Source organism: Lonchura striata, chromosome 13 (genome assembly GCF_046129695.1).
Source record: "Lonchura striata isolate bLonStr1 chromosome 13, bLonStr1.mat, whole genome shotgun sequence".
In the NCBI taxonomy this organism is placed as follows: Eukaryota; Metazoa; Chordata; class Aves; order Passeriformes; family Estrildidae; genus Lonchura; species Lonchura striata.
Window position 1 is genome coordinate 19,235,668 of NC_134615.1, and position 16,336 is coordinate 19,252,003.

The 16,336-nt window shown below is 41.1% G+C and overlaps 1 protein-coding gene across 1 annotated transcript in view; it reads left to right on the forward strand.

The window, feature by feature from the left end:
* The window catches only part of CMIP (c-Maf inducing protein), a 129,437-nt gene that overhangs the window by 58,895 nt on the left and 54,206 nt on the right, over window positions 1–16,336 (forward strand). The window contains exon 2 of the mRNA XM_021541224.3: window positions 9,896–10,021. Within this exon, the coding sequence (XP_021396899.1) occupies window positions 9,896–10,021 (126 nt within the window). The remainder of the gene's footprint in view (window positions 1–9,895; window positions 10,022–16,336) is intronic.

A 16,336-nucleotide genomic window follows, 5' to 3' on the forward strand; every position in this document is an offset into this window, starting at 1 on the left:
CAACAGCATTGTGGCTTCTTTATGGTCTGGGAATATAAGTAAGGTCAAGTAGACAGGTGTAAGAAATCCAGAAAGCTGATTTTTCCTGCAGCCTGGGAAACACTTGTATTTCTTTTCACCTTCAGATGTGCATCACTAGCTGCTGGCTGTACAAGTAACTGGGTTTTTCCAAAATAGCATCACCCAGAGATGCATCTACATGGTCTGTTGTGTTGTGGGAGCCCCTGGCTCGTCTCAAGCAGTAGCAAGGAGGGCAGGTACATTTATTTTGTTGCCCACGAGTGTCACAGCATGCAGAGAAAACAAATGAGTGTGTCTTGTTGAGGGCTGAATCATCCTGTTGGAACAGAAAATGCTGCTGGAGGACTAAGGTGGCTTAGTTCTCCAAAACACACTGTGAGACAGAGGAGCAGTGCGTGATGCATGAGCTCCTGATAAACAGGGCTTGGCTGGGAGGCATCTCTTCAAAGCTGTGTGTGCACAGGGATCCCTGGGGGAACTAGTGCAATTCCTTGGAATTCTTCTCCAGCCTTTCAGGAGCCACCCAGATGAAAGGGTTTACCAGTTTCATAGTGCCTAATTGTAGGGCTGTTCTCTGTTCTGCTTTTCAAAGTGTGTCTGTGGAGATGATGATAAGTACGCCTTTCTTGAAAAAGTAGCTTGCTAGACTATTAAATGTTGTATTGAAACAAAAAGTTTGCTAGTTGGGTATGCCAGGTTCGTACCACTTCATTCTCTATGAGCACAAAGCCTTTGTGATTTTAGCTAAATATTTAATTACTTTCTTTCTTAAACCGAAATACCACTTTGCTTTGCATAGTATCCTTTGCATTGTATCTATTTGCGCAGTAAGAGAACTTTAAAAGGTAATTTCAGTTTTAGTTGGTTGGTTCTGTGTCCTCTCCATTATGCATTTCCCAGTCAGCTGACACTTTTCTCCAATATTTACTCTGGTATTTCACTGCAGTTGCCCTCTCTTTCTCCATTCCCTCACTGTCTGCCTTCCTCAGAGGTATTGCACATACTTCAGTCAGCTCTATTTAAATAGCAGCACTCCCTCCCAGTACAAACAGCCAGTCAGATGTTAAACAATGGGGGACACCAGCAGTGGAGGAGGTACCGGGTGGTTCCAGGCTTTGCAGGAGAGTTCCTGCTGGAGGGAAGGAAAGGGCATTTTCCATTCGTGTCATTCTGTAGTGCTGAGAGACACAGAATCAGGGGGAAATCACTGCTGCAGACATGAGAGATGAATCTCACGTAAAATTAAGTAGACCTGTCCAAGTTACTGTAGGAGGTAAGACAGGTCAGACAAAGCACTGTCACTTTAAGCACATTTTGCCACCTCCTCCTGTAGCAGAAGGTGATTCCAAATGGCTCTGACTCATCTCCAGGAGGTGCCTGTTGTTTTTTTCCCTAATAACAGTGTGAGTTTAGTGAGACTGTCATTAGCAGGGTATCTATGGCTTTCTTGAAGTCCCTGCTGCATGTCCTTTCTCTTCTCTCTTACAGCACAGAGCTGTGTTAGTATTTTTTCTGGGAACTCAAGACCTGTTCATATTTTCTCTAAAATCTACAAGATAAGAGCATTCTCTATGGGGAATTCAGAAGCTTAGTTGGGTTACTCCACTCCCTGTTCTGTACTTGTTCATCAAATTGAGATTGGATATGGTTTCCTGGGAACTGCAAGGTTATGGGTGCATTAAAAAGAAAAGGAAAAATTTGGTTTTGGAAATTGTTTGATTATTACAATGTCTAAGGGATCCACTGATCTACAGGTAGAAGGCATGGGCATGATCAGTAATGTTGGAGAATGCTTTGAAAAACAGATCTTAATGTATATTTTATTTATGCTATGTGTAATTTTGCAACAATTTAATTTCTTGTAAATAAAGTGTAGTAAAAAATGAGCTGGTATGAGCATTGAGGAGGTGGTGAGAACTGTCAATATTGCAGAGTCCATGATTCAGATTCTGTATTTCTAATGGGACCTGAGATCCTGGATAGCTCAGCTTCTTACAAATTCAGTAATTTATACTTGGATGGCCTTTCAGGTTTGACTTCATATTCCCAGGTGAAAGAGGTGAATGTGTTGCTTCCCTCACAGCTGCCTTCAGCCTTTTTGGTGTGTAAACCCCTACAATTTTCCATGGGAGGAGCGGATCCTTGCACAGCAGATGTGACCCTACTGATAAAAAATGTGGTTTCCTTCCTCACCTTTTGTTGACCTAACAGAGATAGTGAACAGCAGGCCTTTGGGGATCTGTAAACCAGAAGTAAAAACCACTGCAAGTGCAAGGATGATCTGCATTAAGAACATGCTCTTGCCAGTACCTAAACCAGTTCTGAAAAACCCAGCTGCACAGAGGTCTCCTGTTCACATGACACACCAGCTTCCAATTTTTCAATAGACTGATTATCCAGGTGCCACCTTTGTATTTGAAACCAGCTGATGACCTTTTATTCCCAGCTCTCAGGGCTGCCCCCGGTTAAAGCAGTCACTAAAGGGTGGAATTTTAATCTAGCAGACATTGTGTCTGCTTGGTCTGAAATCCTTACACAGAATCCTCTCTCATTTAGCAGCACTTGATGCATTTCATGGAGTGTGACACAGCTGATTTGTTGAAAGAGAATTGATAATAGAGAGCAGCCTTGAACAAGGATGTGGTTTTGTTTTCTGTTAAATTGTCGTTGCTATAGTGACCTAAGATCTATTTAGCACTCTGTAGGTATATCATATTCTGGGCAAAAGTTAGGGATTTTTCAATATTCCTCTAACAACTGGCTCTTACAGAAGTAGGTGTGTGTGTAGTCTTTCTGCAAGAAGTCCCTGGTTCTCTTGCTGCTGCTCCTGTGAGTACCTGCTGTATTTTGGCTGGTGGTGCCCCTTCTTTGCAGAAGTAATTTCAAGGAAGTTGGATAAATAACACACCCATCTTGTCATGGCTGTGGAGTATTTCTTCCCAAAGGAGAGTTTCATAGACTGCAGTGATAAATGCAAAAATGTGGAGAACATGAACCCTTCTAAGGAGTGGTCATTCTTGTGAATTGGTGACCCAGTTTTGGAGGAGGAGAAGGATGTTTTTGAAGCTGATTCACATAGTTGGAGTCAGGAAGTCTGAGTTCTTCTCCCACATCTCTCAGGCTTCTTATGTTCCCTCAGGTGCGATCAAGAGCATGGTGCAGCTACAGCCTTAACTGAGATTTTCTTCTTCTTGCCTGGAAAGTGGGGGATAGTAATTCTGCTCTGAGTTCTTCACATTTCTTGGGAGGTGTTGAAGTCTTCAGTGCACACTTGGAGAGTTGCTGCTCCAAGCAGAGATGCTCCACCTGGCAGGGCAGTCAGGCCAGTGTCTGTGAAAGTCTCACTGTGTCTGGCACAACTCTTCCCTTTCCACTCCTGATTTCTGGCCTGGGACCAGTTTCTGCCCTCTGGCAGTGATTTGGCACAGTGGTAAGCTGTGGTCACCTGGCAGCATGTCCTCATCCCTATTAGCTGAGGTCTGAAAGCAGGAGACAAAGTTTCTTAGATAGGCTTGACCTTAGAGCTTTTTGGACATCAGCATGGCAACCAGTTTAACTTTCAGTGCTACTGGCAGTCTGGGAAGGAATTCCCTTTGTCATGTTAAGCTGGCCAGAGAGAAAGGGTTGATTTCCTACAGGCTGCTTAGACAAGGTTATATTGATAATGGGCCTCTTTGGGAAATCTTCAAGATATGTCTTATTTTACTCTCAGAAATTCAAATAAGTGACGTGCTCAGAAGTGTTCCTTTACCTGGGTTTGACAATAAAATAGAAGAATGTCCTTGTTAAAAAAAAAAATTATATTAATTTCAGTTAAATAATACATTTCTCCTTCTTATTTGACTCTCCTGTCATGTTACTTATTCCATTACATGACCTTATTTTCCCTTTTTCTTAATAATGAACTTCTGTGCTTTTAACTTGCTTCAGATCTGAATTAATTTGAAGTTCTTCCCACTGCTGGTGTCTGCTGCACAGGTTTTACATATTTTAAGCTCATGTGTCCTAATATTGAGAGCAGTTTTTTCTTGTCAGCTCTTTGATGGACAGTTTTGCCCTGTCCCTTTGCTAAAGCTCCATAGAACTGATATTTCAGCCCTACTGCAGATTGCAGGAAGTTTTTTTTTTTCTGCACAGTGTGGGGTAAGCTGTTTCTTACTGGCAGCTCTTATATTTTTATCAGTTTTGTAAGGTTAATTAATGCAACAGCCTCCAGTCTTGGTTGTTTTAAATATTTAGAGGAAGGAAGAGATTTATGCACATTTTTGCTGCTGAGCTAGATTTGGTTGAACTTCTGTTGGATTTCTGAGTAAAGATTCCCAGCTGGTATAAATCAGTGACGCTCCACTGATTTATTTTGGATGACCAGCTTTGTGGAGGACCTGGTCTTCCTCAATTAAATCTTGTCACTATACCTGAGCTACTTTGCACTGAGCATATGACAGTTGCTGCTGTATTTTTGTGTAGAGAATGTGGGATTTATTCCTGCAATCTTTTATCACTGTGTAGCTATAAAGGCAGGCAGGTGTGTGTGTGCATTCATACGCACACAGACGTGCATGGGTGTTTATACACACAGTCACCCAGACAGAGAATTGTGCTAGAAAACCCCTTCCCTCCTTTTCCCACAGTCAAGACTGAATTTTTACACCCTCGACTTTGACTGACATGGAACCTTACTGAAGATTTGGGTCACAATGTCCCCATTAAAAAAAAAAAAAAAAAAAAAAAATTCAAATCCAACCAATCAAAACCCCGCCAAGCATCAATACCCAATTTGGAGATGCTTAGAGATAGTGCAGCTCCAAGCAGAAATAAATTTAGATTTGCCCCATCCTTAGACTGAGCACCCATTTCACTATTCAGAGCAGGTGGAATCTTTTCTTGTGGTCCAACACATAAAACCACCTACTTACCTGGGGGAGTGGGGAGAGAATGGTTATGATGGGAAGGCTGGGAGACCTGGAAGTCTGATGGATTAGATGAGAATGTTGTTCCAAGAAAGCTCAGAAATACCTTTGTGTAGTTTTGGGGCAGAGTTGGGTGTCTTCTTGCTGTCAGTCCTTTTGTCTGTTTTGTTCTCAGGTTAATTTCCATGAGATTAACATTGACTCTCTCAAGTCATCATGACAAGTGAGCGTGGCAGTAAATTCTTCCATGTCAAGAAAAAGACAAATTGTACTGTACTGCATATTGTGGTATAGTACTGGTAATTGCTGAACTTGATAAATGTCTTCTGATAGGTTCTGTAGTTAATGGGCAAATATGTTAATTGCCCTTATCTGAAATATCTGTTGTTGCAGGGACGTTCTCTGGAGCCATGGATGTCTTCTAACAGAGATTTATTTTAAATCAGCCATTGTTTTCAGTAGTTTCAGAGTCCATTACCCTTCAGTATCAACTGAATAGTCTCCACCCCCATCAAAGTTTTGAGAGCAATCAGCTCTTCCGATGTGTTATTTATCAGGGCTAAATCTTATTTGGGTATGGAAAACTTATATGTGACACAGCATGCTCAGCACCTGGGCTACAGCAGGAGCATGGCTCATTCTTAAGAGCAGCCAAGAGAGAAGTAAGCACCTGACAGCAGAAGAGAGGGTCTGGAATAGCTCCATTTCCCCCGACCATCTGGAGTATTTAATTGGGAAAATCATTCTCCATTGTTGTTGTGTTGGTGGGAGCTGTCAGTCTAAGTATGTTTTAATGCAAATAACCATCTCTATTTGTAGAATTCATCTTTTCTAGGTGCTTTCTTTAGAAAATATGCAGCTGAAGATTTAGTGCATTATATGACTAAGTGCATACAAGCCTCATATTAACAATGGACGTCATGTTTATTCTTTCCCTTTTAGAATTTCCCATGGAAACAAGTGGGCAGATTTTTGCATTATTGAGTAGTTTGCTGCTGCTGACTTTTCCCAGAAACACAAGAGAAAACCAGGCTTATGCAGGAACCTACATGTTCTTCCAGTTTTGGGAGCACTGGATTCCCCTAAGATTTGATTTGTAGTAGGTTTTGGTGTGTGCCTGTTCTGGTGCAAAGTTTCAGAGCTGTATGATTAATAAATCTTTGTGGAACTGAAAAAAGACTAAGTTAAAACATGCCTGATTTCCCAGTGGACAAGTTGCATGTTTTGTTAGGGGGCTAAAGGCTACTGGGAAGAGAAAAATGTTTCCTTATTGGGTTTTTATTTGTTGTAAAAAATGGCATTTTCATTTACGATTCTCTTACATTTTTTCAGAACATATTCAACAGCAAACAGCCAGAAGTTCAACCTGTAACTGTAAATCTATAAGCTGACATATGTAGCTTCTCTGGCCAAACTTTCTTAAGTCAGGATTAATTTTGTAGAGTGAGGTAGAGAAGTTCATTATCTTGCTTCGTTTCACAGATTTCAGACTTTGCCAGGAAATATAAATCTCCTTTCAAAAATGACAACTCTAAAAATAAGAATTACTATTTTCTTAAATAAAGGCATTTTCAACTGAACTTGACATACTGCTGCTCAAGATGCTGTGGCTTTAGACTGTCTGATACCAATAATTAAACTGAAGTATTCAGGTCCTCAGCTCTCCCTTCCAAATGATGTTGTGCCCCTGAGTTATGTTAACATAATATTTTCTGTTTCATGTTAGAAATGGGGCTGAAGGAGTTCAAAAGTAATCTGGCAAAAGCTGGATGGGTTCCCTGATCTGCCTGACGCCACAGCCAGACAAATATTTGTACGGGCAGAGACAAAGTGGGTGGATGGAGGTGGGAATGCTGCTTAAGACTAGTATTCATGCCAAATACTTCGTGGTGACCCACAGAGGAGCTATCTCATTATTGGAATTTTCAAACCTCTGAATCCACATTTCTGGCCTTGAGTGTTACTCTGATTTGACTTACCCATGGAGAGACCTGGGGTGAGGATGCAGCTTCTGGGGGGTGGATGCAAGCAAGACCAGCTGCAACATGAGAATGTGCAGCACTTGCACTGCTTATTTATCAACCACAATGATTCACTGTGATTGACGTTCACATACCTGAATGTCAGAATAACCTATGTTTTAAGAGAAACCAGTGACTCAGACTGTGGTTTTACCTCAGGCCATTTCCTGATAAATGGCTGAACTGTGCTTGGTCTTGAGAAAACACTGCTGAGGAACACACCTCTGTCCTTGTATCTCTGTGTGTGGAGAGATTAGGGAAAGGACACCTTTGTGTGGGACTGACCTTCCCTTGTGGGTGCTCTGTGAGCTCAGGTCTGATGACAGTTCTGTTTTGGTGCTTCTTCAGGGCATTTCTGCCCAGCCCTGATGTGGGAGCATGGTCCTCAATGTTGGACAGCAAAATTTTAAGGGGCTCTATACAGTGATAATTACTGTGCTTTAGATTCTTTCCATTGTGAAACAGAGGTGAAGTTGCCCATAACTTGTGCTTTGAGAACTGAAAATATTTCACTTAAAAGACTGTGTTTTAGTGAAAGCAGAAGAAATGCATAAGATGATGCTTACAGGGATTGAAGTAGATTTAGGCTACTCATTCTTTGAGTAAGATAGCAAACAACTGTATGTGTGTAGTATGGCTAGATAGGTGTGGACATGGGATCATATGAATGCTACATAAAGTACCTCACTGGCTTTGACCATCTGCATAATTCCATATTATGGTTTAGGTAGTCTTCCCATCCTTGGCAAACTGCAGAGCTCTGCTCCTCCATTCTCCTTAAGGAAAAGGACCATCCTGTGAGAAGAGGTGTATGCCTGAGATGAAATCCTTGTGTATAGATGTGCTTCAGCTGGCTCAGCTGTCTTTATTGCTGTTTAAATGGATGATTTAAGGTATAGGAGAAGCTTCTCTTGGAAATAGTTTCTGTGAGAATTCCTCAAATCCTCTTTGAAGTTAATGGAGGGTATTAAGGGCAGTCAACACCTCCTTAAAAGAGAAATTTAAATTGCTTTGATTAATTTCATTTTATATTTGCATTAACTGGTTCTGGATTTCTCTTTTCTCCAGTCTTTCAGAGCATGTTTTTGATAACTTTGTCCCCTGAGTATACTAGATTTTATATTGGCTGTTTTGATATTTTTCCCTGAGTGTTGTAATGCTGATTACCAAAGGATCTTGGGCCTTTGGCTTCCTGTGAGAACGAGATAATTACTCTCCAGTAGGCAACGCATGACGTACAGTATCAGTATTAAGCCACTGGGATTCCAGTCACTAGTGTAGAACAATATTGTGGGTAAATGAATAAGCAGAAGTTTATCATACTTCCTGCATAACAAGGTTTTCGTTAAAGACACAGTGAAAATTGTTTTCACCCAGGGCTGGTGCAAAATGAGCGCTGCTGCAACAACCATTGGGGAGAAAGATATTGAGGTTGAGTTCTGTGGCTGGCTGGGTTTTTCTTGCTGAAAAGACAGCTGAATTCTTGTAGCAGCAAAGGTGGGTGACAGGGCTGTCACTGCATTTTTGGTGGATGACGTTCATGGGCTTAGAAACATGTATGAAGTGTAGAACTCCAAAGTACGGTTTCCAGATGATGCACCACCTACTTAACTTATGGAAGAAAGTTGTACCAATTAGAAGTAGAGACATTCCAAATGCAATTTGCTTATTTCACACTCGCCCCCAGGAATCCTGTGTTGTGATTTTAGGAGTTGGCCTTGTTTGACCCTGAAATAGATGTGGTTTCTCCCTTGCCTTCCTTATTTCAAGACCGTCAGTTAAAAATAACTTGTATTGGGTACAGTGGGAGTGAGTTTGAGAAGTTGAAGTTATATGTAAATCAGTAATAGTGAGAAAATAATTCATAAATGTAATGAGTTCTATTCTCTTGAAAGACATGATCAAGTCTATGGTTTATCCATGAGGTGGGACTAATTATTTTTGTATGAAAATAGTTTCTCTGCCACAGCAGTTCTGATCAGTTCACTTATGCTGTAGCACAGCAAAGTAAATGATGTCTTTGGAGGACCTCTGTTGAATATTCAATTACTTTAAAAATTACTTGCATAAAGTACAGAGTATGTATGCATACTCAATAGATACACAGCTATAGCACTGTGTATTTACTTAAAGACATAATTTCATGTATGCTTGCATAGATATATTTATATTTCAGCTTATCTCAAAGGTAATTGTAGTTCTGTAATGCCTAAGAATTACAGAGATACTAACAAGGAATTTGATGTTTAAGTTTGTTTTCCTGCAACTATCAGTTTGTATTGTACATTTAATTGCAAAATGCAGTTATTTATTTGTGCCTTAATGGTGACTTTAATTTTAAACCAGACGCCAACACTCTTCAGGAAACCAGTACTTACCTGTAGGCCAAGACGAGTATAATGGATGCTTTGCTTTTGCTTGAGTCTGAAACTTGAGGGCTGTATCTTCGTAGCCCCAAGAACCACTGTCAAGTGAAGGGATCTGGATCTTGGTGATGTGGTTGATGAAAATTGCAGCTGGGGAATGTGTAGAATAAAGCAGCTTTGTTATAGGACAGTGCTGATCTGTCTGTGTGGTTGAGGTGCTTCTTCATGTATTGAGACCATGTGCATGGACAGAACCCTTCATAGCTCAGTTCAACCTGGAATTAGGTTCCATTGATTTTTGGGTCCAGGACAGGTTGACATTTGTGTATTTCAGGCATGGACTGGCCTGGTTTTGTTTTCATGTGAGTGATCTTAACACTTGAACGAGTTGAAGGAAGGTGGCTGGATGGGTCTCTCTCTTGAGTGACCTGGGTAGGAAGTTTGCTTTTCAGTTAGATTTTGCAGATATTTTCAACACCAAGAGTAATTTTCACAGTGCCGTTCTTACTTGGAAATTGTGAAACTTAGGATGGCTAAGTAAACATTTTTTTTTCCCTTCTCCTTTGTTTTCTTGCAGCCAACTGGGTACATGGAAAACTCCATTTCCTACAGTGCTATTGAAGATGTTCAACTGCTCTCCTGGGAGAATGCCCCTAAGTACTGTTTACAGCTCACAATCCCGGGGGGTACAGTCCTACTGCAGGTACAGTAAACATAAAAGTACAAATTTCTTTTTCTCTTACTGTGAATCTCCTTCAACTTTCTGCTTCCTGTGCATGAAATTGTAATTAGGCAGACTCAGAAAAGGCAGAGAACTTGGTGCTGTGAAATTATCTAACCACGAGAAAATTTGCTCAGGGTGATAGCTGTGAAGCTCTTTGTGGTGTTCAGCAGTCAGAATGGAAATTTTGGGCCACAGTGATTAAAACTTCTTGCTGAATTTGTGCAGCGGAGTAGTGTTCTGTGTAAAGCACATCGATATGGGCCCGGAATTATTGTATTTTTGCATAGAGTCCTATTTCTGCGTGAAAAAAGTTAAATTTCATCCTTTAATTCATATAAGAAACCCAGAACTTGCACTGGAACTGACAGATACCTATTTTAAAAAAATACTCAATCTTCACTGAAATATTTCAGTATATTTGTATAGATGTCTATATATACTGGTTCTCTGAAGTATTGTTTCTCAATGTTGGTTTGAAGATAGTTTTTCTGTTACCTTTGGGGTTTTACTTTTTCAGTTGATTATACAGCCATAACTATGGTGTATGTGTATTTCATCCAGGCAGGACTATAAGGGGAAGGTAGTTTCAAGTTTATATCACTTTCAACAGATGAAACAGTTACACCTGCCTTTCCAAATTATGTTTCCAAGTCTTTACACTGTAGTTTATGGCAGCTGCGTTTTTGGGTCTATACAAGATAAAACTTGAACCCACAGCTTCTTGCTGAGTGGAAAGGAAATTGGTAGGATAGGCAGGCTGTAATCTGGAGCAGCCTGACATTTGTCTAAGAAAAAACAAACAAAAAACCGCAAAAACAAACAAACAAAAAACCCCCAACAAACCAAACACATTAATAATTATATTTGTGAAACAGCAACGTGTTAGCGTGGATACTTAGGTATTTTCTTCAAAAAGATTGGTGCCTTTATGTAACCTCATAGGAACTCATAGAGAAGTGGGCTGAGCTGGACTTCTGTTTATTGCTGTCTGGCTGAGCACCCTGGATCAGATTACATTATGACTATGGGAATTTCAACATAATTTGAAATACAAACTTTAAAAAATGTTTTTAATATGACTTGGTCCTTGGTAGTATCTTGATTCATCAGATGTGGTCAGATTGGAGGGAGTATAAAATTAGATTTCCCTTATACAGTTGTAATGTGTATTCACAAATCCAAAACAGTTCTCAAAGTTATGTTTAGTCTGCTGAAGAAATCAAGTTGAAAAAGCTGGATTTATGAAGCAGTTGAGTTCAGCAGAAATTTTCTAGTAGATGTAACAAAGAGTAGAGGTATCCAAAAGACACTTCAACTGAGGAGCTGAGAAAGTAGCCCTTGCACAGCTCAGTTATTTCCAGATTTGTGAGAGACTTCAGTACATCTCTGGGAAATTGTGACTTCCAGTTTTTTATGAAATCATTCTGCTCTGCTAATCTGAGCAGCAGCATGCTCTGATGTAATGCCCAGCTCTAGTATCAGGAAGTGTATGATAGTGGAACAAGTCAAACTAGTCCAAAACATGTTCCCTAGTACCGTTTCTTCTGAAGTGCACTTTTGGTGAAATCTGTATTTTTATTTTTTTTTCCCCAAGCCTTAAATAAAGTGTGTGTGTGTATATATATAAAAATGTCTAAATGAACTGTGCTGACTACCCCAAGCTTATTTAATATTTCTGATAATTACCAATTTTATATTTTGATCTATGTTTTTGCACGTGCTGCATTGTAAATTCTTTAATACCATGGGATATTAATGACATAAAATGAAGCAGTTTAGTACTTTGAATCACAGGCTTTCCCAATTTTTCATTTTTAAGAAGAATTTAAGATTCCGATTTCTGCTTCATTGAAAGCAGCATGGATTTATGAAAGGCTGGTCCTGCTTGACCAACCTGCCCTCCTCCTGTGACAAGGTGACCTGCTTAGTGGGTGAGGGAAAGGCTGTGGAGGTTTGGATTGGCTATAAGGAAAAAATTCTTCACCAAAAGTGTTCTCAGGCTGCCCAGGGAAGTGACTGAGTCACCATCTCTGGAGGTATTCAAAAGATGTAGATGAGGCACCTGGGGACATGGCTTAGTGATGAGCTTGGCAGTGCTGGGTTTGATCTTAGAGGTATTTTCTAACCTAAACAATTCTGTGTGAGATGCCACAGGAGAGCCCCTGTCCATGTTCAAGATTTCATCCCCTCTGTCTGCTGTCACCAGGCTCTATTTCTGGCTTATTAGTGCACAGTAATGAGTCAGAGAGGGAAGAGTGCCATTACCTTTCCTTACATCATCCCAAGCCCTCCCATGGCAACACTGACCCATCCCAACCTATTTTAGCACATGAAATCTGACAGGCAGTGCCGGAGGTGATGCAGCTCCTCTTAGGAAATCGGATCACGGTAGCAGGACGTGTCCACCTGGGTTTCAGAGGAAGACCTGTTCTCAGGCAGCAGACAGCTTAATCCAGGCTGAGTTCACATTTAAAAGTCATTTTCACGTGTGGAGGTCTTCCCACTCAGTGTGTTGAATAAGCACAGCTATCTGAGCATTTCACTGCCTGGCATTTGGGAATTCCCACTGTCCCATGTGGGAGTCATGGGTAGTCAGGTTTTTGGGGATCATGTAGTGTCAGTTTTCTAGACATGCTGGGGGCTTGTGTTTTCTTTCCCCCTGCCAAATGATGGGGTCCCTGTTCTTTCCATGAGCAGCAATCAAAATCTCAGATTTTTTTTTTTTTCCTTCCCTCCAGTTGGAAAGAAGGTGTTGCTGAAGCTGGCTCATTAGGCCATGAGTTCTTCAGGCCAGGAAATAGCAGCTAAATTTAGCTTTTGATGAAGTGTGAGCTCTTTAGTATCAGGGATAGCAGGGCCTCCTTGAGCTGGGCTCCTGCTCTTCTGCTTTCCCTTTGTGAAGCACAAGGTGTGATTATTGTGATGTGTGGATAATTATGAGGAGGATGATAGCGAAATAACTGGAAGAACCTTTTGAAAGAAATTGAAAAAATCTTACAGTATTATTTCATGAGCTGCTGAGCACCAAATGTAGGAAGAGTCCCAGGAAAAAGGCTTTGGTATTTTAGTCACAACAGTACTGCTTTGCTTTCCTGTGGAGTCCTTTCTTTTAGCCTTAAAGCCACCACTTCCATCCCTGTTGCTCGTGTTGTTTTATTCATTTCTTGGCAATCGAGTGTAGTCAGAAGGAAAAACAAACAGAGCAGGAAGCCTTGACAAGCACAACAGTCACACGTTCAGCTCGGAGCCTGGCCACGCTGTTTGTGCCAGGGAGTCCCCACGGTAAATGTTTCCACTGGGCTTTTAGTAACACCTCATTTTAGCTCCTTGGAGAACCTGCCTTTTGTTTTAAGTGCCAGTCCAGCCAGTGCTGTCGGTGTGGAGAGGTCATACAAGGACCACAACCCAGCAGAGGTAGGGAATATTTTAAGGAGGAAAAGGGCATTTCTAGCAATTCCCAGCAACTCTGTCCTTACCCCGGGTTAAGCCAGAAGAGTGGCAGGTTTCCCTTGCAGGTCTGCCCAAGTCAGAGGTGCAGCAGTGGGATTTGCATCAGCAATGTGAAGGTTTTGTACAGCTGTATGGGCTTGGCTTCCTGCAGCCCTGGGACACTCCTCTGTGCTCGTGGCTGATAATAAATGGGGGCAGAGAAGCCAGAGTCCCAGTAATGAATATCAGCTAGAAAAAAAAGCACTGCAAAACCCCCTGTCCTGCTGACCAGAAAGCGAGGGATAGAGAGAATCACAGAACAAATTCATGAAGAATCAAAGCCAAAATCTGGGTCATCAAATCCCATTTATTGCCACATCCATTCAGATAGCAGAATCCCCTAGAAGCATACGTGTGAAGGACGCTGTTGCAAGGAAAAACCTGGGAACAGTTTGCTATGTGAACAAGCCTGTTCTTGTATTCTTCTGCATAACACATATGCCAGTAGCAAGGGATGTTGTGGTGGTAATTTACTGCTCAAGGAATGGCAGAAGTCTTCATAATTTTTGGAGTGCTCTGTTTCTTGCAGAGTTTCAGGTGTTCTGTTTCTCAGTAACATGCAGGTTCCTATTTAGTCTCCTCCTTGCCTGGGTACAAATTATTGCAGGGCCTGGAACACTGGCATGAAGCAAGTGTTCAGTTTCCTATTTTTGTGAGCAAAAAGAAAAACTTGCCTTTATATCGTTCACTGCTTTTTTATGATGAACTTGTATTCCTGCTCACTGACTAAGAAATGAAGTAGTTGGGATGCAGAGCAAATACTTCCTTTTTCAGCAGAGGTATAAATTCACTCATGTTGACCAAAGCTTTGCATATGCAGGCATTTAATCTCTTGCAGTGTTTTTCTCCTGTGAGATGTCTTTTTAAAGCAAGAGACTTTAATCCTATGAGTAAAGTTTGTACTACAGCTGATCCCAGGTGGCTTTTCCTCTCTGATTGAACCTTTACACCCCAAAAATAAGAATACAAAATCCTTCAGAACACAGTTCCAGGATCAGTTAATCTTTAAAAAAATACTGCCAACAGTAAGTGTTCTTAAAGTAGATATTCTTCTTCCTCATTGGAATAATAAATAAGTTTTAAGTACTTTAATCTTCTTGCGCCTTTTAAGAGTTTTGCTCCCACATTTTCCTGTTTTCTCAAGTATTTTTCTACTATGTTGTGGTTATACAAAAACAGTGTGAGGTCTTGATTGTGCAGGAAGCTCATTTGGACTGTGTGTCACCCACTACCCTGTTAAAGCCACTGCATTTGAAAACAAAACTATTTGCAGAACTGGGGCCCACATGTACTGAACACACAAGGGGCTAAACTGTTATTTTGCATATGTCTATATGTAAAATTGTATTGAAGTACAGTGAAGAATTATAGAATCTTCATTGTACTTCAGTCCTGACTCATTTACTATTTGTGACAACAGCAGGCAAAACATTTCAAGTTGAATTTTAAGTTGGAAAGGTAGCTGTCAAAAGAGTGGAGTAGAACTGGACTCACTGCAAGGGCAAGGCTGAAAGTAAAAAAAAAACTTTCCTTTTGTGGTCAGAATGCCTAAGGAAAGCCTGGTCTGAAGTATTTTCAGTCTTATTTTCTCCTTTTTATTGTACCCTAGAGCTGAACAAATACAGTGAACTATGCCCTTAGCTGCAGTAAAAAACTGTAGGTGTCAGTTCCCAGGAAGTGATGACTTCAGTGCAGAGAGCCTGGGTTCTGTCCATGCACAGATCAGATAAAGTGTAAATGTCTGTGTGCAGCCCCATAAATGAATTGTGGTTCCCTCCACTGCTTTACACTTTGGTGCTCTTTGCTTAAACTTCAGAAATGTTACTCGCAATAACCCAAATGCTGGAGTTAGTGCCTGCAGAGTTGGCTGGGCAGCTGAGTACCCACAAGAGCCTGGTGGCTTTTTTTTCATCCTGGCATGCTATGAGCTCACAGTTCCTTTGGTAAGAAAGAAATGCTCCCTGAAGTGCCTTCTCAGTGTCAGCCTGAAAATGGGGAGGAGGACCAAGGGATGCTGTGCAAGAGTGAGATCTTTGTTTTCCTTTGCAAAAGATCCAGCGTTTCCTGCAGGGTGCTGTGGTTCTGCTGGGGTTGGGTGGCCGGAAGGGTGCAGGGGAGGATTAGTCCCTGCAAAAGCTCCCTCAGGATAGGGGTGGTTGGGATAAAGCATCAGTCTGTGCTGAATGTGAATTTCACCTAAAGATGCTGGTGAAATGGCCATTGGCCTTCCAAGCTTCTCTTACCACTGAGTCCTGACCGCTAGAACAAGTGTGGGATTCTCTAAAGGTTTGTTTTTCTATTTTCTGTGCACTTTGTCTTCTTTGTCTTGATTTTCCTGGGACGTGGTCTTGAGTAACAGCCTGAGCTCTTGAGTGTTCAGAGGGTTCAGACTCCTAGCCTAGAGCCAGGTGCCAATTTGCTTGATCACTTCTCTACAATAATTAACTCTATGTGTAGACAGTGCTTGGTCCCACACTTGGAACTTAGTGACTTTGCTAATTTTATTTCTAAAACGCTTTTTGCATAATGCTGCCATAGAGTTGTACAAGGCTTTCCTTTGCCAATTTTGGTTTTGTGTCTTGCAACATTCTTCATTTCTTTTCTCACCCTGTATTTGCAGTCCACTTGTGCCTCCTGCTCTGCATGATGCTGTTCTCACTAATAGTTAGGCTCTAGCCACTTCCAGAATCTATCTACACATAATATTCTCCAATTATTTGCAGTGGTCTTACTGTCTTTACTACAGACATCATTAAAGTAGAATAATTAACAGATCTCAATTCAGGGCATCAGCATTTGGTCTTT